General features: G+C 37.8%; 1 protein-coding gene across 4 annotated transcripts in view; it reads left to right on the top strand.

Annotated features, from left to right (window-relative positions):
- The first annotated feature begins 314 nt into the window (after window positions 1-314).
- Window positions 315-26,532, top strand: part of ADGRG6 (adhesion G protein-coupled receptor G6) — a 113,039-nt gene continuing 86,821 nt past the window's right edge. For 3 of the 4 annotated variants that reach the window (XM_032185829.1, XM_032185832.1, XM_032185831.1), the window contains exons 1-2: window positions 315-430; window positions 6,118-6,218. In XM_032185829.1, the coding sequence (XP_032041720.1) occupies window positions 429-430; window positions 6,118-6,218 (103 nt within the window). In that variant the 5' untranslated portion in view covers window positions 315-428. Of the gene's footprint in view, window positions 431-1,067; window positions 1,190-6,117; window positions 6,219-26,532 lie in introns of those variants that run through there. The other variant, XM_032185830.1, reaches the window with a different exon arrangement.

Below are 26,532 nucleotides of genomic sequence, written 5' to 3'. Positions count from 1 at the left end.
GTGCCACCGGGGCTGCGCACACCCCCTGCGAGGTGAGCTTGCTTGAGGTCTGCGCACCCCAAAAATCGGCGAGGCGGGGGCAGCCCCTGCTCCCGCCCCTGCCCCTGTCCCTGTCTCTGTCCCTGTCCCAGCGGGGAAGCTCCGCGCGGCCCCGAAGTTTCCCCGAGTTGTGCCGAGAGAGGCAGCTCCCTGGAGGGGGGGATCACGGCGGAGGAGGAGGAGGACGCGGAGGAGGAGGAGGAGGAGCGGATCGGCGCGGTCCCGGCCGCCGCGGGCGGCGTGTGCGGGGGCGGGTGTGGAAGAGAGGTGGGCAAACAGCGATGACCTTTGTGAGGAGCCCGTGAGGGAGCGGGGCCAGAGGCAGAGCGAGCGGCAGCGGGGGAGGATGGTGGCTGCGAACCGGAGGAGAACCGCCCCGTAATGTCACCATGTAAGTCCCTTCTTCGGACCCGGGCGGGGGCTGCCGCCCGCGGCGCTCGGGGAGCGCGGAAAACCCCGCGGGCTCCTTCGTCGTCGGGCGAGAAAACCCGGGCCGTATCCGCTGGGCTCCCCGCTCCCCTCCGCGCAGTAGGTGATGAGTAATGTCAGGTCTGAGCCGCGCGGATAGGTAGGGCTGAAGGAATGGGGAAACGAGAGTTTCACCTCGGCGGCGGAGAGGGCAGGACAGCCCCGGCTCTGCCCCGGGCGGGCTGCGGCTGCTGCCGGTGTGCCCCGCGGGGTCCCGGGCGGCTGCTGCCTCTCCTCGAGCCCCGTAATCCGGCTCCCAAGACGTCTCCCGTCAGTCGCTCCCTGCTTGGAGGCAAGTAGCGAAACCCTCGGCCCCGCTGCCTGCCGTGCCCGCCGGTGCCCGAAGCACCAGCCCGGCCGCAGCCCCGCGGCCGCTCACGTCGAGGAGCCCCGGGCACGGCAGGCGCCGGTGCCAGCCCCCCAGGTGCGCCGACAACACGAGCAAGGAAAGAGGGCGAGGGCGAGGGCGAGGGCGGGCCGGGCAGGCTCCACAAAACCTTCCCAGCCCCGCCGCTCCTCCCTGCAGCGCTCGGCGGGCTGCGGAGGCAGCGAGGGGCTCCGCTGCTCTACCGTCCGTCTGTCTGTCCGGCCGGCCGGCCGCCTGGCCCTGGGCAGGCCTTGCAGTGGCCTCTGGGTGCCTTCCCCAAAATGTTTTGCCTTTGCTGACACGCTCCCGCCGAAGGTACTGGCAGCTCTGGGGTTAGGCGTGTCGGCGGTGCGCTCACGGCCAGGTGGGAGAGGACCTGTGGCTGGACGTGAAGGGGAGCGGGGCAAGGGGGCAGGGGCAGGGCTTTGGGCGGTGTGCGGGGAAATTGAGGCATAACTGAGAAGTGGTTCCTGAAGAGCTGGCGCTGCGGTGCTGCCCGGCTACATATACTCAGCAAATGGGTTGCCTGCAACTCGGAAAAGTTCCTTTTGGAAGGCAAGCCAAGGTGCTGAGATGGGGCTTAGTACAGCTGGCATTGTTTAAATTACACGGCAATGTCATTTTCTTCATTTCAGTCGATGAGCGTGAGGGTGTTTTCTAGGTTGACTGTAAGAACAATTAGAAACATGTCAGGCTTAACAGAATGAAAGTTTCAAATGGCATTGTGTAATTAATCTTTCAAAAATCTTTTAAAGTGAGGGTTTCAAAATTAAAATCAACTCCTGGGCTAATCTGCAGGAACTGAAATGTGAGTTGTAATCGCCTTCACTTGTAGTTCTACGTAAGAGTGATTAAGCTTAAGATCTTTTTGTTTACAACCTATATAAAAATTGTGAAATTGATGTTATCTGTCTTTTTAATTTTAAACTGTCAGCAACATTTTTTCTTACCAGCTTTAGACATGTCAAAGACCAAAGAAAGTCATGTCACTCTGCCTGCGGCAGTATTCACATCCCACTGTGGGGAACTTTGCGAAGCTTTGAACAAGGAAGATGGTGTATTCAAATATCTGTTCCATGATTTGAGACCATGCAGTATACAAATGATATGCTCCAGGATTATTCACATTTTGTGTATATTTTCTTGCAGAGCTGTGTACTCCCTAAAAGGTGATGAAGTTGCACTAGCTGACAAGTGGCACATAGAATTTTGTAGTTAGATGAAGCAATGCTCCCACTAATTTAATCTTTAACTGAGTTGTTATCATCCATATATGGTTTAGATAAATTACATGTCTATTTTGCTCTTCTGGAATGAATTGTGAATAAGTCCATTGTCTCCCTATGTTATAGGAAATGAAAGTAGCTGTGGACTGGACTATTGGATTGGTAGCTAGAGCGCATAGCTGGCCTTGTCACAGTGTCAGCAAGGCAATAATGCCAGTTCATAGAAAACTTGGTAGTTCTTCTGTAAGACTCCATGGAAGGACACTTTCTAATTATTATTTTTTTTTTTTTTTTGGGGGGGGGGGGCGGTATTAAATAGATTGCTGTCATGAAGCTACATCAAACTATAATGGATATACCTCTACCATAGGTGTTTTAATAGTCCCCAAATATACTCAGTAATATGTTGTTCTGCTTCTTTTTTTGACAACATATGATATGTTCAGAGCTGCTAGCTTGTTACCAGTGGGGGACAGAACAGGGCTTTTTCAGTTACATTGAAATAAAATAGGGGGGAAACAAACAAACAACCAAAAACATTGTGGACTATGTTAATCAATTTTAATGTATCCAGGGTTAAAGATGGAAAAAATCTGCAAGTGTTCTGAAACTGGGTCATCATCTTTATTATGGATTCCTTTGCTTACTTAACTTTTTGGTGTGTTTTAGTATGTTGCAGTTCTCATGTCCTGTCTCTGTCTTTCTCTCATATTAAAAGACAGAATACTTCATTTTAATACTGTTTAAGAGAAGAACACAAAACTGAAAGGGTCTCTTGTGTCATCAAGTCAGTGCTGTTGCACTAGTCAAATGTTATCAAATCATCCCTTGATAAGCTATAAGCTAGTCCACAACTGTTTGCTAATTTTTATGTTAAATTATTCGTATGGTGTTTGGGTTCCACTCTAGACATTAACACTAATAATCAAGAAAATGAGGTTTATAACAAACATAAGCATAGTGGGTATAAACAAGTGAATAACATTTGCATTTTCTTTTTTCTTTTAAAATTCCTGGCAAGTATTTACTAGTTGCTTTGACTTCTTTTCATAGTTACATAACTATCAGAGAAGGATTTGGGTATGGAAAAAGCCTTTTTCTTGACAGAGTGTTACCTGACTTCCATCCATGACAAATTTTTGTATGAACAAAAGTTTCATCACAGTGTAAGACTGCACATCACAGTGTAAGACTGTGAGCAGCCAGGTTTCTCAATTTTGTATTTTTGTCTATGCAAGGTCTCAAAAATGTGCACATAAGTGACCTTCTTGCTCACATATAGCACTCTGCTACAGGTTATGCTTTGTACCATGGATAACCAAAAGTCTTCTCCAAAAGAAACAGATCTGACCCATAGTGCCTGCATTAGTCAACTGCTTTGGTAGCAAGTTTATTCTGTGGTCTTTCTTGTTTGAGTTTGATAACCTTTTATTTTAGCCATCTGAAATAATGTCATAAATAAAATTGTTTTGTCCTTTAACAATACTGAATGTAAGTGGAGGAGATGGCTTTGCTACTTTTTCATATTTATTTGTTCATTTTGGTGGAGAAATGTATATTTTTATAGTGATTGTGTAAATATCTTTTTTAAGCCTTTTTAAGCCTTTTCCTCTGGGGAAAAATCTTTATAGTCATTCCTTTCTACTTTTCTCCACTTATTTATGCTCTGTTCTGTTGTTGATTATCCATGTTCTTGAAATCTTTCTTGACTTGTGCTTTTTACAAAAGTGAGGATGAGGAAACATATTGTAAACTAACGTGGAGTACTGGCTTATGAGTGTTACCACAATGCAAGTAAACATTAGCAAACACAAATTGGCCAATTTAAATAATAGTTCGGTCAGACTAACACAGAATCTCAGATTCTTTAAGAAGGGCACTAAAGGCAATGTGACTGGGTAGATGCACTCGAAACCTAGGCAGTAGAAACTCACTGGATTACTTTTTTTCTTGTGTACATCAAAAGTTGTGCATTGGATTCTCCAGCTATTAAATGAGAAACAAATGCATCTGGGAGCATATGTATGCATGCTGTGTATGTTCCGATGTGTATATAACTGTTTGTGACTTAAAAGGACTTCTGTTCAAAGTAAGTTTTCTAAATTAATATTAAGGGCATTGTGGATTTATGAATTATATACATTGAACAGTAACTGTTCCCAAAGCTCAGCATTCTGTTGTCTGAGATTTTAACAGAGATTTATAGGTCATTAAGTTGAAGAACAATACTTCCATTGTTGGATAATCTGGTTATTTTTTGTGTCTGGCTTCATCAAAGAGATTCTTGTATTTCAGAGCCCAGTGTGTTCAGTGCTTGTCTTCAACACTTGTTAAGTTTGACTTTACAATATCTTAGAGAAATAAATCAGCTTCAAATTCCAAATTTGATACAAGTACCCGTAAAGAACTGGACTTCTTTTGTAATCAGATGCTTTTGCCATGTAACACTGCACTGAAGTGAAAGCTGACTGACTGCTGCAGTCAGTTGAAGTGTCATTTACCTGGGCCCATTGGCATCTAGCCCATAGGAGCTGTTTAATGAACTACCACTTTTAAAACTGAAACATAAGTTGTTCCTTTACAATGGTTTATCTTTCTGCATTAAGTTTGGCTTGTCTACTTTACAGAACTTCACTTTGGGAAGCAACAGTAGCCGATACTGGGAAAAGATTTACATTTGCCCTCAGGTTTCACTAGCAGGTTCACAGCAGCCTCTGTGGAGCAGAAGACTGTTTTCCCAAGTTTAGGAAAAATAAGTTTTCTTGCCACTGAGTGTGAACTCCTCTGTACTTTCTTTTACTTACCTCTTTCATGTTTCCAGCCTGATAGATAATACCAGTGGCACTTGCAAACAACTTTCTCCTTTCTATATTTAATACGCACTATCCTGGAAGATATTTGTGTTAATCAATGTTTCTTCATGACTACTTATTTGTGGTTCTTCATCATGTACTGTTGCTGGCCACAGACTTATGAAATATTTGGGGGATTCTGCTAAAGATTTTCCTCCAGTATTACTAGGTAATATCTCACTGTACTAAAGTCAGTTACTGGTTGTCATTGCCAAATAGGAGTTGGAAGGAGTTGGTCAAAATAATTTGTGTTGTTTCACAATTCGTTCCTTGCTTGTTGAATAAAATGAGACAGGAGTGTAATAAAGCACTATTCATTTTGGATCTGACCAGATTCATTACAAGTCTCCTTTCTTGTTTCCCCTTCTGCACACTATGAAGGAATCATTTTCGTTTAGCAATTTAAGGTCGTATACACTACAAGTCAAAGAAAACTTTAACTTCAAGTTATAAATAATAATGATTTTTATATAACTGCATTAGTTTTGCTAAATAATAAACTTGTCCTTGACTTCACTGGCAACACAGATGAGCCCCTAGATTTAGGCAAAGTTTCAGGATTTTCATTAAAGCTGTCGACATAAAATATTCTAGCTATCAAAATACTATCAGTGAAAAATATTGAAAGACTGGTCAAGAGCAGAGGCAAAATCTCACACAGTATCTTTGTATAGTTAATAACAAATAATAACAAATACGCGTGTATTGTATATATATTTAAACAGCATAAACATATTTGTATATGTAAATTATGCAAATTATATACATTTGCAAAAGTTTTATTTTACTGTTTATCCAATTTACATAATTTACAATCTCAAAAAAAAACAAAAAAAAAAAAACAAAAAAAAAACCACAACCTCACCTTCTTTGATTCTTTTACTGAAATATCACCACATCTGTCTGCTTAGAAGCCTGGTGATAATCAGTCTTCCACCTTGTTGTCTGTTAAGGACCAGACAACATTTCTGACCCTTTGTAGCAAGTGTGGAAACTTCCACATGTGGTCAAGCAATACTAGGGCCATCCAAAATGTTCAGGTGCTACTGTATTTGCTGCTAGTTACTAGTTTAACTAATAACAGTATTTTCACATTTTCTTGGTTTCTTGTAAAGCTTCCTGAATTATTGCTTGATTTTTTTTTTTAATTATTTTTTTCCCACAGGATGTCTCATATAAGTGAGATGTGGTGTTATCACTGGAAATGGAAGCTGCAGCACTGTGTCTACTTTTTTACCGTGTATATTATATGCATGCAGCAAGCAGGTAAGTTAGCAAATTATCTTCCTGCTTACATAAATGGTCTAGGTGCCTGTCTGCTGACTAAAGATTATGCTAATATATGACTGAAATATGTACAGTGTAACATTTTGATTAAAATTATGTATTATATTTTTTGTATTATATATTTGTTGTTTTGATTGGTTGTGCCATCTTTATTGCTGCTGTTCAATTTTCTTGCTTCTTTATCATTTGGTTGTTATTCTTTGTTATTTTTTCTTTGACTTTGTACTCTTAATTCATTCATCTTTCTTTTCTTCTGCTTTTATCTTGTCAATACCCACATCTCTCTTGAATTTCTCATGGTTGCTGAAATATTGCAAGTAATTGTGTAATTCATTTTCCACAGTAAAGTCTGTGCCTGTAGATTATGTATTCAGTAATCCTTCACTCCAGTTACTGTTGAAAACTGTAAAATAACTGTAATGTGCTTATTATTTTAAAACTCTTTTAAAAAGAATTAGCCTGCACCCCAGAGGGGAAAGGCAGGGCTTGGGAGAATGATGAACTGCCCACTGTAGGAGAAGATCAGTTTCAGGACCAGCTAAGGTGTAAAAGTCAATTGGACCTGATGAGATAAATGCATAAACTCCTCAGGGGTCCTGAGGGAACTGGTGGATGAGATTGCTAAGCCACTGTCCATCATATCCGAGAAGTCATAGCAGTCCAGTGAAGTTCCACTGACTGGAAGAGGGGAAACATAACCCCCATTTTAAAAAAGCTAAAAAGGAAGACCTGGGGAATTGCATGCCAGTCAGTCTCATCTCAGCCTTGCAAGACCATAGAGCAGATTCTCCTGGAAACTATACTATGACACATGGAAAATAAAGAGGTGACTGGTGACACCCAATATGGCTGCACTAAAGGCAGATCATGCCTAACAAATTTGGTGACATTCTATGATGGGGTTGCAGCATTGGTGGATAGGGAAAGAGCAACTGACATCATCTGCCTGGACTTGTGCAAGGCATTTGACATTGTCCCCCATGATATCCTTGTCTCTAAGTTGGAGAGACATGGATTTCATGGATGGAACACTGGGTAAGTAATGAATAGGCTGTCTGTTTGAACTCCAAGAGTCATGGTCAATGCCCAAGTGGAGATAAGTAATGAGTGGTGTTCCTCAGGGGTCGGTACTGGAATCAGGGATATTTAACATCTTTGTCAGTGACACGGACAGAGGGATCGAGTGCGCCCTCAGCAAGTTTGCTGATGAAACCAAGCTGCGTGGTAGTTGACATTCTGGAGAGAAGGGATGCCATCCAGAGGGACCTGGACAGGGTTGAGAGGTGGGTCAGTGTGAACCTCATGAGGTTCAACAATGCCAAGTCCAAGGTCCTGCACCTGGGTCAGGGCAATCCCACAAATGCAGGCTAGGCAGAGAATGGATAGAAAGCAGCCCTGAGGAGAAGAGTCTGGGGGTGATGGTGGATGAGAAACTCAACGTGAGCCAACAGTATTCTCTTGTAGCCAGGAAGCCAGCTGTATCCTGGGCTGCATCAAAAGAAGCGTGGCTAGTAGGCTGAAGGAGGTGATTCTCCCTGTCTACTTTGCTCTTGTGAGACCCCACCTGGAGTGCTGTGTTCCGCTCTAGGGCTACAGCACAAGAAGTACATGGATGTATTAGAATGAGTCCAGAGGAGGGCTTTGAGAATGATCAAAAGGATGGAGCTCCTCTCATGTGAAGATAGCATGAGGAAGTTGGGTTTGTTTCAGCCTGGAGAAAAGAAGGCTCCAGGAGACCTTATAGTGGCCTTCCAGTACCTAAAGGGGGCCTACAGGAAAACTGGGAGGACTCTTTTTCAGGGAGTGTAGTGATAGGACAGAGTAATGGTTTCAAACTAAAAGGGTAGGTTTAGATTAGATATTTGGAAGAAATTCTTTACTCGAGGGGTAGTGAGGCACTGGAACAGGTTGCACAGAGAAGCTGTGGATGCCTCATCCCTGGAAGTGTCCAAGACCATGTTGGATGGGGTTTTGAGCAACCTGGTCTAGTGGGTGGTGTCCCTACCCATGATAGGGGTGTGGGAATTAGATGCTCTTTAAGGTCGCTTCCAACCCAGGCCATTCTATGATTCCATGATTCACATGATAGGAATTTTCCTCAGCAAGTTATATGTACACAAGATAAACACACACTGTACAGGGCAGTCAGTTTAAAGTTAACATCATCTTGGTCTGTAGTGACACTTGGGCAGAGAGTAATGCAACACATTGTGACTGTTTTCTTTAAACATATGAACAAGATATTTCATTTACTAAATGTCTTTTCCTAACCACTAGAGTGCAAAATATTTTAGGAGCTCCAGCTGCTTTACTGGAAAAAAAACCTCTAGAGTTTATTCTGGGGCAGAAGAAAGTTTTGGAGCAGCCTGTACTACTCAGCTAATTCCATATCAGATGGGTAGTTTTGCTATTACAAACTTGCTATTGGAAAAAGGATGTTATATATAGAGTTTGTAGCTTCTTTGATAGATTTTTTTTTTCCCCTCTAAATAAAAAGTACAGGGTTTCTCTGACATTTGAATGCAGTGGCTGTGCAGTAGCAGTTTCTAGCTTCATGTCCCTCCAATATGTGTTTTCCATCTTCCTTGTGTAGCCAGGAATGTACACTTAGGACCTGACTCATTAGCTGGCTGATGGCCTTTACGTCCCTGTGATCCTGCAGCTGCCATCCTCAGCATACAATAAGTCAGCAAAAACTGCTGTAATCTACAGCTGCTGTGAGCTGATGCCAGGTGACTGGAACATTAAGGCCCAAAGAAAGACCTTTAGTCTTTGCTAATTCTTCTTGATAAGAATATAGTTATAAAAAGTGCAGGTGGTATAGTAAGAGTTAATTCTGTGGGCAAGAAAGCCCTAGCAAGTATGCTGGAAACATTAGAAACAACCATGTTCAACAGACAAAATGTGTTTGCTGTTCAATAAGTGAAAGAGATCATAGATAGCTTGCTGTTAATTCTTGACTGAAATGAAAACGAGACATTCACCTCTCCGGTAACCTGCCATTTGGCAGTACTTGCTTGCAGACCCTTAGGTTTCATGTTTCTCTCCCTCTCTCTTTTTGTGGGTGTGTGTATGTGAAAGCATAGGTTAAAAACCAGAGCCACAAAATGTAGCCTTTTTATCTGTTCTTTTTAGTACAGTAAGACAGACAAAGTGGGAAACTATACTGCTCCTGTACATTTTATTTTGTGTCCTTAACAGGTACCGGTCAATTTGGCTGTGGATTCATAAGGTATCCCTAATCTCCCTGGCATCTTAAGCTTTACTGAAGTTACAGAGGAAATATTGGAAAACCTGATATTCATCCAGCTTAGCTAGTGAGTTTTAAGCTTAGAAAGCTATTGGGGTTTATTAAGCTTTGCCTAGAGGGGGTTGTATACAAGTTGGGGATTAAGATGATCAGATATGGGATTTATGGAGTATTTATGGGGCTATTATAGGGAAAAAAATATCAGTCATCCTGTGAAAAAATGCAAAAGTAATAATTGTATAATTTGACTTTTTAAGAACTGCAGGACTTAACTTGCTTTCAGAAGCAAAACCCAGGTGAGGAATGGTGGAATTAGGTGGAATGGTGTCAATTGGTGGAACATGGTCTATGGAAGAAATATTCAGCCACAAACTGATCGGAAAGGTATGGACAAGCAGGTGTTGCAATAAAGTATAATCCCAAAATATAGGTCTGATACCTCAGAAGAATTGGTGGATAGTCTCAGACACTTAAAACAGAAAGAAATAAAAATGAAAAGTAAATGATAAAAATATAATAAATGTCTTTAAAAGTTAAGGATGCTGAAATTTTAATTGTGGCATACTGGCTTCAGGTCATGTGTTGTGATGTGGGGTGAAGGTACAGATCAGCTCAGCAGGCAACTTAACAGGTTCTTATTCCTGTCTGTGGTAGATATGCCTGATGGCTGTGAGCGAGTCATTTAGCTCTGCCTGTTTCCCTGCCTATAAGATTAAGTATAAGTAAGACATGTACTTAAGAATAAGTACGCGTCATCCTTCTCTTGTAAAAACTTTGCTTGTCTTCCAATGAAAACACTGTATGGAAGCTGAGATGTTAGAATGATGGTGTTTTAAACAGAACTAATTAAATCCCCTTTTATATGAGATTCAGACATTCCTGACCTTTTTGTTCACATGTATATTTTGATGGTTTCAGAGAACTCAGAGAGAAAAAAATAGAGTTCTACAAAATGTATCTTCTGAGGACAGACAGAAGGAACTAAGAGGTTTTGGTTTAGAGTAGGTAGAAAGGGGAATGCATAATTTAAAGTGTTTAAAAGAGGTGACTGCAATGGGAAGAAATAGGCTGATCTTTCTGGGCAGCTGACAGGACAAAAAGAACAGGTTTAAATTACAGCAAGATAAATGAGGTGAGGAAATTTATCAAAATGTAGACAGCAGTGGAACTGATTGCAAAGGTAGACTGTGAAATCTCAGTCCTCAAAAATGTATTCTAAAGTCTGCCAGACATGGTTTAGTCTAAATGTTTCTTGCTTTGTGGGTTGAGAAACAGATCAGATGATTTCTGAACTTCCTTAATTTCTGTAATGCTTCCTGAGTCATTGCTCTATAGAATTATACTTTGGTTCAAAATTTGGGAAACAAGGAGATTCAGTGGAGATTCCACATCTCAGAATATGACAGTGGTTTTGCTGTGTCTTCAGTATTGTATTGGTGTTTTCCCTTGTGCCATAACCTCATTTTTATCCAAAATAAGGAAGTACCAGCTCACTACAGAAAGTAAAACAGTTGGCTCAAGTATGTGTAACTTCACAAGTGTTCAGTTTAGTCAGTGCTTGCTTCTTTTTTATTTATTTATTTTTTTTCTCATAACAAAATGTCTGATGTTGCAGTATAGTTTTGACTATGTTCTGTATTGTAACCTAAGAGCAGAACTGGAGTTTTTTAGGTGATCTTAAAAGCAGATTCCAGTTTACATAGTTGCTTTCCAGACTAGTCCAATTTTAAAGTGTCTTGTCTGTACTGGACTTCTAGGTTTTTGAATACATGTGCTTTTTGAGGAGATAGCAACAACCTCCTAAAACTTTTTACCTTCTTAATATAATCAGTAGATTCGTAAGTACTTATAAGTCAGCAGTCATTTTAAATTGACTGCTATGCAAATGTTTATTTTTATTCAGGATGTGGAAAATATTTCTTTTATCAAGCCATAAATACACCTACAATTTTTATTACACTCTTTCTGTGTAATGCCCGTTGCTGTTGTTATCACAGAAATACTATGACCACAGCTTATGTCAGAGTGAGAACCTGTCCTGTTGTTCATCCATCAGAGTAGTGACATTGGTGTCAGTAGTCACGATTCCATGTCCTTAGGGTGGTTTTAATCAATACCCAGGAGCTAACTGAAGGGTAAGTTTTAATTCTACCATAGTCACTGAAATATTCATGTCATCTTTATTAATGGTTTGAAGAAAAAAAAAAAAAAAAAAAAAAAAGTATTATTTTTAGTTCGTCAATAAAAGAGGGATGAGAGAATAGAGAATAACTGAAATCAAGTCCTTCACCCACGTGGCTGATAATGGTCTCCAGTAAGGGATCAACCCTCCTTAACTGGAACTGTATAGAGAAAGATGAGATTAAAGTTCTCCCTTGTTCATGGGAGGGTTTCTGAATGAACCTGTGGGCTCAGGAGCCAAGTGAGAGATGGGGAGGGAGTATGTTGGGAAGCATTGTTAATGCCACCAATGCTAGCAGCAGGAGTCAGTCACATCACCATCTGTGAAAATGGATTAAATTTTATCTGGAACTGCCCAGGTCAGGAAGTGAGTTTTTTCACCAAGGAGCTGAAACTGCCTCCCCCAGACAAGGGCCAAAGATTCTATCACTGAACAAATGATGAAATAATTGTCAGCATATTCGCTTATCTCTCTTTGTCTTACCAAGACTTTAGCCCCGTCAGCCAACATAGTCCTGGCATATGGTGAGGAGGCAGGGAATGGTCTGATAATGTTATCACTGATACTTATTTCTCTCGTGGCACTTCTGGGGTGGGAACGGGTGTGTATATATTGCTGTAGAGGGCAAATGAGACAAAGAATGTTGTCAATGACTCAGGAGTGGAAATTTGCATTTCTGAATATTAAGGAAAACTCAGAAAACCTGAATTTTTTTAAAGAACTATTCAGTCTAGCAATTTCTTTCCTTGCATAGGCATCTATACCTCACATGTAACTGAGAAGTTAGTCTGGAGGAATCTGGGTATTTAACGAAGAACTGCAAAGTATTTATATTCTGTCCCCTTTACCTGTCAGTCTTCTTTTGTATTTTAATCTAGCTTAAGCAAAACAAATCAAAAGCAATCCTTTATGTCCTGCTTAATATTTACATTTCTGCTGGCTTGAGGCATGTGCTTAGAATTTCTGTTCATATAAATCTTGCAGAGAAAAATGACTAGTTGGCTTTCCTTTATTTCCCTCAGCCCTCAGTTGACAGGTTGTTAATGCAAAAGTAAATCACTGTTGGAATGAATTTAACAGGAAGCTGCCTCTCATTACTTCTGTTTACTTTTTTGGATCTGATTTTTTTTTTTTTTTTTTTTTTTTGATGGTGCTGGTAATTCTTTTCCCTAAAGTGTTTGGTTCTCCATGAATTAACCAACCTTAAAAGCATGGTGATTTTCCTCAATTCTGTTATGCACTTGTAAGGCAAAAACAAATGGAATATCACAAAAATTCAAAGATGACTAGGACCTCACCTTATGGAGTCCTTGCATTCATTTATTAGGTACATTCATTAGCCTATATTCTTTCACTGAAGAACACAGCTTTAAAGAAAAAACTATATCTTTCACTGAAGGTGAAACTATATCTTTCACATATTTATGACCCATAGATTTTATAACCAGTTTGTTATATGTCTTTGCCTCTTTTTTTTTTCACTGTTAAAAGTTAAAAACATAGACTTTTTTTTTTCTTTGAGAATGTCACTTTTTTTCTCTTGTCAGTAAGTCTTAGTTAAGAATAGAAGAGTTTTCCAAATAAAAGTTTCTTACATATAAATCTAGCAATCACATGACATGTATTTTGGTATGTATTACTGTTAATACAGGGTTGCTTTTCTATATCAGCAGACCTTTCAGACATGAAGGATTACCATGGTAAAGTCAACATTTGTCAATTAATAAGGAGTGCTGATCTTGAAGGATTTGCATGCGTATTTTTGTGTCTGTGATTGTTTTGCTAGAATCTTGGATTTGCTTACTTAATGGGCTTGCTTAAGTGATTTGCGTAATGTGTAACATGTAAATGTTCACTAGATCAAGGCTTTACATGTCACTGTCTGATAACTGAAATTTTAACATCTGCCTTTTGCTTACAACCCTGGCACAGAGATGTCTGAGATATATTGGGGCAAGTAAATCTATACAGGCAATATTAAAATGAAGGAAAACACATGACTTTTATTTTACAAGAATTTGAAGAAAAAAAATAAAATAAAAGATAGAATTTTAGCTACAACTTGGTGAATTAATAAGAAAAATCCACCTAGAAAATATATTCCCTGTTGAGGTTGCACATAGAAATGTCTGATAAAATAATTCACACATACTGTTTCTGAACCTTTTCTACTCTCCATGGAAGATAAAAATCTCTCTCATGAGAAAAATAAATAAAAAAATAAAAAAGTACTTCAAGTATAAGCTATAAATGTTTTCTACAAATTGAACTAATGATGCTATGTATACAAAATATTGTGATACATTTAAGCAAAAGTACTTTTCCTGCCCTAAATATTGTAATAGAAACACCTGATTCAAGGGAAAGTATGGCTTCCAAAAACTCCTCTTGTTTTGTCTGGATTCAGTTCTCATTGGTCTATGTAGTTTCTGTAAATGGCAGGCTAAGCTCTAAACCTTGCAGCAGTACAGGAAGATTAAGTGTATAATTCATAGTTTTAGTTCCGCTTGTGTAGTCAGACCCCTAGTAGTCATTTACATTGACTAATTTTATTGGTCTTCTGTTGAAGAATCAAACCACTTTCCAGTCTAAAAATAACTGTAGTCATACATTTTGACACCACTGTAAACTTTTTATTCTTGTGCCTTTTTTCTCATCTTTCATTTTTTAGTTTTCACCCTACTGTCTGTCATAATGGGACAACATCAACCTGAACAGTATGCTGGCTGTTTTTAATTTGTTATTTGGAAACAATTTTGTTAATTGTACTCAAGACTTCACTCCTCCCCAACTCCCCCCCCCCCCCCCCCCCCCCCCCAACATACTTACCAATTCCCATCTTGTGAATTTCTCCTTCAGTAACTTCTGAACATCATTTAAGTATTTAGTGGTTTGTCCAAATTCCAGTGTAGCAAATAACCACTTTTGACAAGAGAGGCTACCACTGTGCTGACTCAGATTGCTTAATACCACAAAACTACAGCTATATCAATTAAGATGTAATTTACTTAATATTCTACAGAAGTGTCAGCATGATTTATTTTTAAAGAACATATTTGTTGCAAGTTCTGGTAGACTGAAAAAAAGTGTTTATTGGAAAATATGTTGGTCAATTAAAGTGTGACAGATAGTTATCATTCTTAAAAACACTTTCCTTCTTAATATTCCCGAAGTAGTCCAGCTGTCTTCCAGTACATGGTAAAATGATAGCTTTTTAATGCTAAAAATCTTCAGGAGTTAGCTCTAGCAGAACTTAGTGTAGAAACATGAAGACTGTCAACCAGCTAACCTAATTTTTGAAAGGATACAATGCAATCAGAGTTTTTCCAGTTCCAGCTTTGTCTCTTATAAATGTGCTTCTTAATGGGTGTCAGACAGAAAAGTGCAACTCCCTGTTGTGAACAGAGTTTGTTTTGTTCAGATGCATGCTCTGGCTTCTCGCAGTTCTTCCAATTAAGAACTGTGCAGTGACAAATCCATACTATGAAGCTGATGTCATTTTTTATCAGAATTTGCTTTTTACGTGGGAAAAAAGGACTTCATGGTTGAAGTTGTCACAGAGGCATTTGTACAAGTGATGCAGTTCTTAGTGATTTTATTTTATTTTTTTTTGTGGTGTGAGGAGTAAGGGAAAGTATGTTTGTTTCTGTTCATCTTGAATTTACAGGAAATGCTTAGAAGCAGGTTTAAATTTTAAATATTTTACTATTTCTCCTTCTAATTCTGTCTAAATGTTCACCAGTTCCAGTGTTAGTGATGTATGATATTGCTCTTTACAGAAACAGGAAGCATGCAAGGAATCCTGAAATCGTCTTCCTAGCTGAGTCATTAAACATATGCAGAGGAACACCAATAACGTGTCTTTTGTACTGAAAGCTAAAATAACATAGAGGTTTTGTGCAGGGTGTGTATATTTATCCAATGTCTTGAACAACAAATCCCCCAAATTGTATTCAATTTGTCTTGGATTTTAACATTGGTTTAGAGAATTGCATTTTATCTGTAATATACGGACAAAACCAAAAAGAAGTAATGCTGGTGTTGAACAAAGGCATCATTTGTATAAGTTAAGAATTTGTGGGTTTAAAATAATAGTTTAATAATGTTTAGAAGCAGTATAACTATAAAATCAATGAAATTTCACCTCTTCCATATATAAGCCTGGTATATCAGATTTGCTGTGTCCACCAACTACTCTAGTTACAGTTTATTGTGTAACTAGTTTATGAAATGTAGGCTTTTTTCTCTGAGCTGTCAGATTTGAGCCATTTAGTCTTTCCATGCTGTTCAGTATTTTGACTTTATTTTGGATTGGATATGTTTCTGCTAAAATCTGGTCACTTGAACTGACAAAGGCATTGTATAGCAACAACACCACTAGCCAGGTCTTCTATTTGTCTGTCTCTTTATGTGAAGAATTACTATTATGTTAAGCTGATCATTTCACTAAGCTACAAATTGCATTTAACCCTTTTCTGTTCTTAATTTCAGTGAAAGTCAAAATGGTAGAAGTAGCATTAATACAATAATAAATTTCCATCTCCAGTGGCACATCAAAATCAGAAGATAGTGCTGAGGATTAAAAATGCAAACATCTGTTTATATATATGCTCCCTCTAATAGAAACGGTGTGCATATTTTTCACATGGGTAATACCAAATGAGTGGCTTCTAAATCTCTTGCCACACATTAGTAACTTAAAAGTTACTTACAAATAATATATGCCTGGCTTAGTCAGTTGTCTTTAGTCTTCAGAAGTTTCTTTCCACCTCCCCACCCCACCCTGTTGTTGGCAGTGTTTTTGATGTACATGATACCAAGTATTCTCTTTTAGCCAACTCCTATAGTTACTGACTCCTTTGACTGCCACCATCCTAGGGGAGGACCTGAAAGTCCTAGGGGAAAACAGAAATCATATTTCCTTGTGATTGGCTTCACAAATCTTTTCTAAATAGTACACCATACCAATGAAATGTATCAGATGTTAGAAATGGAACTGAGAAATTTCCAGTTTTTAAAGTTATTGATTTAAAAACCTTTATCTTTCCTTATCATCTTAATAAGTTTTCTGGTGTAATAAATAGTCTGAATTTAAAGGAAGAAACTGACATTTTTAACTTTAAAATCTCCTTGTGTTTTTTCAATTTATTTTTTTATTTTTTAATATGTATATATATTTCTTAGACAAAAGCATTTTCAAGAAGGTAATGAAAAATATTTTTCTTACTAATAACATGATTGAAAAAAAAAAAATCATAAAATAAATTCATAGTAAGCATGTAATTTGCTTTTTCATATGCCTGGGAATGCTGAAATTGAGGCAGACATGCTTTAACCTTGAAGTAATTTTGCACTTATTTTGTAATAAAAAATAAGGAAAATCTTCAATAACTGTTCATCTGTATATGGTCTAAAGGTTCCTCTGGAACTGGACTGCATAGCACTGGGTTTTATTTCATTCCACTGAAGTCAGTGCAAGTTTATGGCCCCCTTCAGTATGAGTCAAGATACCTTGCTGTTGAGCTCTTTTGAATATCCCTCGCTAAATTTCCAAATAGAATTTTTTTGGAAGTTGATGTCTTGGCAAAACTGTGCTGTTAAGTCACAGGAAGCCAAAGTTCTGCACCATGCCTTTAGAAGATTTAACTTGTCTAGTGCTGCAGTATTGCTATTCAGTGTAGAAAAAGAAAAAGGCTTGAAGAATGAAAGAAGAGTTGCTGTGTACACTTGGCAGCAATTATATGTTGTAACTTGTGGTTTTTGTCTGCACATTACTGTGATCTCACCCAGTAATGCTTGAAAGGGAAGAGAGTCTTGTATTGTGCTTTTTGTCTGTGTAATCCCCATGTCATATGAATCCTGACTTGGTACTTAAGAGCACCCCCCCTTTGCTTTATCACCCTCTCTTTAGCTAGGTTTACTGCATCATATTTGTGATAAGTAACTGGCAGAACCAGTTAAAAAATCATAAGAACACAGACATCCATTCTTGTTTCTATCGATCTATCCATAATCTGTCTGATGTTTAATCCTAACACATAGAAGAAAGCATTCTTTTTCCTCCTCAAATGGATTACTTTTGATCATAGTGGCATGAAAGATATTTTAAGGTTGCATAATATTTTTATTATATTGTGTGTGTGCTTCCAGTGAGAAAACAGTCCAACCTGACCAGAGTTTTAATCTTTAGGGTGGGGTTTGTGATTTTGTATTATCTTAATCAGCTACTGTGTTTATTCACTTGAGATATGTGAAAATCTGATGAAACATCTGTTAGTAGGGATCAAGCCAAGCTACCATAAAAAATTAATATCTGGTCTTTTAGCAATTCATGCTATTTCACATTAGATTTGTATTAGCTTTCATTGTAAGGAATAATACAAAAAGACAGCATAAAAGAAAATAAACTTGAGTATTTTAAAGGCAAGAAAAGTCTTAAACTAGAATCCGATAGTCAAAACAGGAACTTTGTGAGTCACAAACATAAATTACTTATTAGCAATTGGTGAAAATTAAAGGAAACATTGTTTTTTTCTTTCTAACATGTTTGTCAGTTGTACTTGCAAATTGTTCTTCATAGTTTGTTGTAATTTAGTTGTCTTCATGTTTGTAGTTCAGTTGTTTGTCTGGTCCTCATTATAGTTCTCATAAATAGTCCTTATTAGACCTTTTATATCATTGCTCATAAATCTACGTCATTGGAACTTAAACTTACAAGTATGTATACAAATATTGACAGTAACAAATATAATGAAAATCATACGCCATGCAAATAGACTTTACATCACAAAGGTGATTCTATACATTCTATACATTCAAGAACCAGTTGCTATTCTACACCATTAGATACCATTGTTGGACTATACTTAGCAATTTGTCAACAATTATTAAACACACTGAAGTCCAATATGTCCAGTCTAAATGTTGATCTAGTACATATGCTTCCATATGGAGTTTTCTTGGGGTTACACACAGAGGCTTCAATATGATTAATAATTTTATTTCTATGTTTCTGAAGTTATAATGAAACTCCATTAAGTTTGTCCCCTTGAAGTTATAATATAAATGTTAAATGGTAATACTAATGGTATTTTAATATTTTCCTCATGCAGTGTGATCTTCCATAAATAAATTAGTTGAAGTCAGCATCATCAGAGGCTCCTCAAGATACATTGTTTGGATGTAGAATTGGACATTACCTTTTGCTTCTTGTGTTCTGCCATAAATAATAATGCTTGACTTGTGCATGGCACTACTTAGACATACAATAAATATTAATTATGTGTGGGTAATGAAAACATTTCCATAACCAGGACTGATTAAAAATGCCTGTAAAATATCATATATTTATCATTCCTCCTAGACTTTAATACAGTAAACTTTTGAGCTAAGCATGTGGAACAGCTTAAGGACAAATATCCATATGGAAACACATTAACGTGTATATTTGGATTGTGCAGGTGGATCTCCTATACTGTCTGTGAGTGCTGACATGTTTATAAGTCTATCCCAAAAGCACAGAGCCTTTGTCCACACTTGAAGTAAATTATGTTCTTGAGTATGGGCTGCTTTTGTGATGGAAAAAATATATCTGTATGAAACACAAATGAATAATATTTTTTATTATGAACACCTTTTTATCAGCAACGATATGAGAGGTTTGACAGAATAACCAGGTTCCCAATTCCATATGGAAATTTAGACCATTTCAGTTGCTCATTTTCCTTGATATTGCTATTTCTTTGTAATTTACCTTTTTTAATTATAACATACTCGGTAGCTTTGTTTCTGAAATTTCACATGCTATTATTATATTATTATTCTACTTGTCCGTTGCTGCTTTAGAGTAATACAATGCTTCATTCCTACCAATTCTGACAGAGTAAGACATTTTTTTAGCTTTATAATCATTTCCTGTTTTATGTGGAGTTGAGGAAAAGATTGGGATTCAGTCAGTGAAACAAAACAAAGAATAATAATCTAAAATCAGCACTTGTTACTACATCTGTTGAAATGTCAGATATCTGTGTGGTGGAAATAAAAGTATAAAGCAGTGATGTAGTTTTGACTGTCACACAATGGATTTTTTCAAAGTTTTACTTATTTTAAATAAGAGAAGAAAGTCAAATAGTCTTAAAGAAATAGTCTTAAGAAAACACTAAGGTTGGAAAAACAGCAACTCAATAATCTACAAATAACAGAATTGAAGAATTTTATTTGCCTATGCAATTTTCCATTTTCATGTCTGCCATGATGGTGCAGATTTTAATTACAGTCACCTGCTTTTTGTCATTGGCCGTCCTTAGCTTAATGTGTGCCCAGAACTGGAATATGTACACTAAATGAGGCATTGGATTGCAAGATCTCATAGCTGGTATTGTTGAATGATGTCATAGAAACTAAATGCTGTCTCTGAGTCTTGCCTGCTAGGGGTAGCTGAGCAAATTATTTCAACGACTTTCTTTCATGTGTCTCATTTTTTGTGCCTAATCTGAAACTATGTAAAGAGTGATTTTCATTCATAATTGCAGTTGAAGTGAATAGGAACTGTGTTGATTATATTAACATCTACATAATGCCACAAATCATGACTAAATTAAATCTTGTGTGTCTGAAATTAGACACCTAACATCAGAGAATACTTCTGATCTTGATATTCCCCAACTCTGTTTCTATAAAAACAAGTTAAGAATACTTCTTCTCTCACAGTCAGAATGTAAGCTTTTAATTAAGGACTCTGAGAAACATTCAAATGTAATAGTAAAGAACACCAAAGAAGAGCTTGTGAGGAAATCAGTGATTTTGGTTCAAGAGAGGATTTGAATTGCTGCAAAGCTGGGGGTCATACGTTGAAGAATGGAGGTAAATCAAGATTCTGGAAAGTTGCTTATTGCATGGAATTTGTCCTTCCTGTGCACTGAATGAGGTTCTGCAAAAACAGTAGTGTGTGATTATGTAATTGAAGATTTTTTTTCAATTATCTGTGCACAAAGGCCAAACAAAGGTTAACTCTGGCATTTCCTAACTTCAGAGTCCTTGATTTTGCAATCCTAATTGTGTCTGCATGTTCCTGGGAGTGGTTTTTAATGTTGGTATGTGTGTATATATACATGCAGATATAAATACAACTATTGTTAGAGATGCTTATTTAGAATTTTAATGTAACTCAAATGCAGAGCTGAAAGTCTGGTTAACTAAATATTTACTAAATATTTTTCTTATTTCATTGATTTTTATTACTTAATTAGAAAGTTTTCCACCATATTTTTGAGACACTTTGAGGAAGTTGAGATTGATAGTGATTGGAGTAATTAAGCCACTTCACTGTGAATCAATTTGCTTAGCAGTAGGAAAACTTTTCATTCAATTTCATTATTTGTTGCAGCCTTTGAATGACCCAGCAGTTAGAACAATAGCAGCTTGGTTCTGTGTGACCTATGTTGTACCAGAACATATTATTTTAATAACAGAAAAAGGAAAAGAAAGAGAGAGAGAGAGGTATTTGTTGCAATACTTTTGACAAGTAAGTATCCCATACATTTTTTTTTTTCATTTTTTATTCCACATCCATATCTTCAAGGTGATTTCTTGTTACAAATTTGACATACACCCTTTCCCTGTCTTCCCCAGTATTCTTTCCAGGGAAATATTGTGGAAAGGGGGAAAAAAATAACAAAAAAAACAACAGACAACAACAGCGACAAAAAATACTCTCACAAACGCCTCAGCATTTGGAGCAGAAGATTCAATGCTGCACTTAGCAAAAGGGAGACAAGAAAATATCAACCTAGAGGTGAAATGTTAAGGCTTCTATTTCTCCAGTGCTAGTAGAGAAATTGGATACCTAGTATCAGAGGATGCTAGCACAAGCACTTGGGGAGTGTTGGAGTCTGGATGAGTAGGTCCTGTGTGGAATGAGGTTTGAGTAACAGTGGCATTTTGCTAGGATGTACGGCATAAATGTAAATGCATAAAAAACTTTCTATGTATTTGAAGTAATGACAGGGTGCTAAGAACTTCGTAGAAAGATGCCTCCTTCTTTAGCTTAAAAAAATAATAATAATAAAAAATATTTTTTTATTTACCCTACAAAGGGTAGGATAACTTTGATGTGAAGATATTCTGCTAGATGAAAGACTGCAACTGGCATGGAGTGCCAAGTGTCCCCCTGCTTCCTTAGTGTGTTTGGTGACAACATCCTCAAAAAGAACAAGGATTATAAAACCCATAAAGCATCAGATTTGCAGATTCAAAAAAGGATTTCCTTTAGAGCTAAGTTTGTTTTTCTTTTTCTTTTTTTTTCTCCTCCAGATGTAGCTGGTGGTAGGACAAATGAGGCTTCCAGAAATGAAGAAATGTTTAATAACTGTTGCAGTCTTTGGATTACAAGTCATCAAATATTTTAATTGTTCTGTGGACAACATCCTGACCCCCATTTGCCCTTTGAACAGAGGTAGACCTGCTACTGGTTTAGCTCAGGGGTCAAAGTTGGTCCTTAAAGAGTACCTGGACTATAAGACTTTAAATAAGGCTTATGTACATGATGATTCCTCCCCAAAACTCTCCTCACCTTTAACTGTTTCCATTTCAGGAATGAAAATCTCAATGAAACTCCTGTGGCTTTCTTGTTTATTAGCCTGAAATGGATTACTGACAACTAGTAGCCCAGTCTCCCTTTGAACCCTCATATCCACATCTGTCTTGAGGCAGGGAGTGCCATGTGATCATTTCCTGCTGCACAAAGAACTGACTTCTGCTTATTTTGAACCTGGCTTCACTGGGTGGCCTCTTATTATAGAAGACAATCATCCCTCTCCCTATTCTCTGTAACCCACAGATTTTTGTAGACTTCTGCCAGATCGCCACCATCTCTTTCCAAGTTTGAAAAGTACTTGACTATTCCCTCACTTCCCCTTTCTGTCCACCTGTGACCCCCCCACCCAGACAACTTTTGTCTGTGGCTTGAGGGCTTGATTTATGTCAGGCTGGAGTATCCACACATGCCCTGGGCAGATAGTTGGAGCAGTAGGAGCAAGGTGGGATATGAGATGGAGAGGATCTTGAAGTTGGGGTGACCCAGAATAGGCAGGGCCCTCACTGACCAGGTACAGTCCTGCAGGGGACTGTCTAAGTAGGGTGAAAAGACAGGATGAAGCAATGACCCAGGGAGTCATCAGTCTGAAAATAGGTCCAGAGACAGGACCAGAGAGAGATACATCTACATTAAAATATCCAGCAACTGAAAGCCAGTTAAGGACTTTTAGTGAACACAGGACTCTGTCTACACATACCTACATTCAATTTTATTTATTATTTTATTGCCTAGTCACTCTGTCTTATAAGTGACTCAACTTTGCAGTTCTTTACAGTTTGCTGTCAAGGTATCTACTATCTTGAGTAGCTTTATATCTCCAACAAACTGTACTGCTTTACTGCTTTCCTGTGTACCTTCTGGACATGTTAACTAATGTGGCTCACAGCAAAGACCCCTGTAGAACTCTGCCTGTGACTTTCTCACCTTCTTACAGATTCATGTTTGTTCCTAAGCTCTACCTTGTAACCAGTTTGCTTGTAACCAGCAAAATCCATGCCAGAACCTTCCAAATTATGTAATGGCTACTTATGATCCTTTAAAGCCTTTGGCAAAAGTTTTTGCCAAAAGCTTTCTAGATATCCAAGTGAACTGTGTCATCTGGGTTACATTTACCCATGTAGCATGACTGAACTCTGCAGAGAACTCCAAGAGGTTTGTAAGACAAAATGTCACATTACAGAAGTCATATTGACTCTCCCAAATAGATTTTATTTATCCACATGTCCACTAATTGTAGCATTTCTTATACCACAGATCCCTTGTGGTGGTTGAGGTGCTAGTCTGCTCAATGAGAAAAATAATATTGGAGTAAACCAGCTCTACTTGACTGCAAATTACTGGCAATATTTACAGGTGTTAACATTAGGAGATTTTCAGGAAGAATAACTGGTAATGATGTTGCCGTTCCAGTGCTTTGCATCTGGTAGAAGTGGTATTGAAAATAATGGGATGTGTTTATTCATATTGACATCCAGTGGAAAGGACTGAGCGGTACTTTATTACTAGTACTTTATTAAACTGTAATGAAAGGTGTGAGCAGCTCGCTTGACTGGTAGTTCCTCATTATAATTTTGTCCTAGAGACACTTGCAACTCACACCTGCGAACATTAGCAGAAGAACCTTGTCAGTTACAGTGACTGACTAGACCACACTGTTTATCTCGAGGAAGGAATCAAATGTGGTGTGTTTTTTTTTTTTTTTTTTTTTTTTTTTTATATGAAACTCCCTCAGACTGTGATGGGGAGAAAAGATCACAACCATCATTACAAAAAGAATGCATGGGTTTCTGCTTTCTTCTGAAATGCAGAAGAGACAGGAATGAACAGAAATGCAGAAGGAATCAAAATAGTCTGCAATTCACCACATTGTTATACACAGTCTCACGCAAATGTGGAGAAAAGTCTGTTACTTCTGTACAGTGCAGATCTGGTGATCATGGGACTAACATTCCTACCTCTCTCCAAATGGATGTAGCATTTCTGAATAACCTCATGTGCACATGGATATGGTCAGATAAATAGGAAAAGTTATTTCTTATTGATGGACAGTTCAGGGATCGGCTAGTTCAAGAGGTTTTTATACTTTATATTTGAATGAGCACGCAGAAGTCAGTTCTAAGTGACAGATAACACTGTTATGCTAGTTTTGTTTTTGTAGTAAACCCAAATGCCAAGAAACTTCTGATACTATTACTTCCTGGAAAGTGATTGTTTTCTCAGAACAGGAAGGCTTGTAACTTTTAGATGAAATAGCAAGGATTGCATTTGCAGGGAATAACAAAACTGTTTTAAAGACTATTTCGGTATTAAACAATATAGTGTGAACAAGAATACACAAATTGTTTAATATATTTAAGCTATTAGGCTTTTAAATTCTTTTGAGCTATCAGTATTACAAGTAGAGCAGTAGCTTTTCATCCATGCCAGATTGCAAAATAACAGATATATATAAAGATAGTGGGCGTGATTCACAGCTAGAATTCTTCTTCATAGAGTTCTTTTTAAATTAATGACATTATGGGTGTGCAAAGGTAGTCTCCTGGGCAAGAAGTTAGTAGAAGTACACATCTTTATACTTCATAAATATCATTTCTATGATTCTTTTGTCTCATTTCTATTCTAAAATTATTATATTTTATTAATTTAAGTGCCAATAAGGAGGAAGATCAGGTACTTCTGATTGTTGTAATACATTTCTAATATACCTGTTTCCAATAGTTTTTGGTTTCTCGACAATGCTTATCATCACCTTGACTTCTCAAGGTTAAAAAATTTCTACACTGGAACAACTATTTTCTTATTGTCATTGTCATTTGCTATGAAATAATACATATTCTATATTGCATCTGTGCTGAGAGCCATAGAGTAGAACCAGAACAAGGTGATTTCCTGTAACAGTTCCTGCTCTGGATTTTGAAACTGAGCTTTTCATTAATCTTGACAATACAGTCCCAGGAGAAGGACCAACTTCAGGCAGAGCAGACAAGTTGCTTTGAGCAGAGGTCTGCTTTAGGCAACTGGGCAGCCATAGCCCTGCTACATATGGCCCAAGCTGACCTCACAGCCATTACGAAAGGGATGTGAATGTGTGGCTCTTGCTGGAGGAGGAGGTGGGACCTCCTTTTAAATATATTAATATGTATATTTAAATATATTGAAATATGCATCAATCAACATTTATCACATAGTCTTCACAAACTTCACTCACAACCAAAAAAATTCCCCACACCAAAATCAACGTAATAACATCATCACACTAACAAAGGTGGACAATTTACACACAGTCCACCCCTCATCCCTTCACCACATTATAACAACACCAATTCATCATAATTATTACACTCTCTAACAATGTCAAGCAGCAGCAGTTTTATCAATATGAGTGAGCTGTTGTAAGGTTTGGTCTCTCCAGGCACCTTTCCACCACACCTGCATCGTTTAACCCTTTTTCTTTGATGGAGCAAAGAAAACAATCCCTTCGCAGACACACAAAATAAAATTATTTTTATTCTACTTAGAATATTTGAACATAAATATGATATGATTTGTTTTTGTTTTCCTGTTTTTTGTTTGTTTGTTTGTTTGTTTTGTTTGTTTGTATTTTGTTGTTGCTGTTGTTTTTTCTTTGTTTGTTTTTTTTGATTTGTCCCATTTGGATAGTTAGTATGATCAATTGTTTTAAGATACAATATTCACATTTTGTCTGTGTTATCATTTTGTGTATGTTTTGTCCATAGACTCAGGCCTAGAGATAAAACTCATGAACAACCAAGAAGTTTGGAGAAAAAAAAATAAATGTAACTGTCTTTCTAGTCATAAATAAATGTTTACACTTCTGCCAAAAGCTTGCAATTTGTATCTAGTGATGAACCCTTTGGTTGTCAGATTACTTACAAGTATTCCTCTGTTATTTCCATAAATAAAATCTGCTTAAAATTGCTGATAGCAATTGATTTTATTTAAGTACAGGCTGCAACAGATTTACCAGATGAGCCAAAAGAATATTTAGCATGGCACTATTACTGCCATGCAGTGCAGCGTGGTCAAAGGACCATTTAGACCAAGACTACATCAACTTTTTGCTTATCCATGTAGCATGGATATGAGTGGGTACATGAATAGGTCTGTTCAGCATTGTAGGCTTCCTTTATCTGGAAGAAAAGCGTTTGACCCATCAGCCAGTGTTCTGCCATTTTCATAACCAATCCAGACCCTACTGAAGAAAATATGTAAGCATTTAACATGTAAGCCATTATAAGGATTTTCC

This window comes from Aythya fuligula, chromosome 3, assembly GCF_009819795.1.
Source record: "Aythya fuligula isolate bAytFul2 chromosome 3, bAytFul2.pri, whole genome shotgun sequence".
Taxonomy (NCBI): domain Eukaryota; kingdom Metazoa; phylum Chordata; class Aves; order Anseriformes; family Anatidae; genus Aythya; species Aythya fuligula.
Note: the sequence above shows the minus strand (reverse complement) of the source record. Positions and strands in the feature narration are given on the sequence as shown.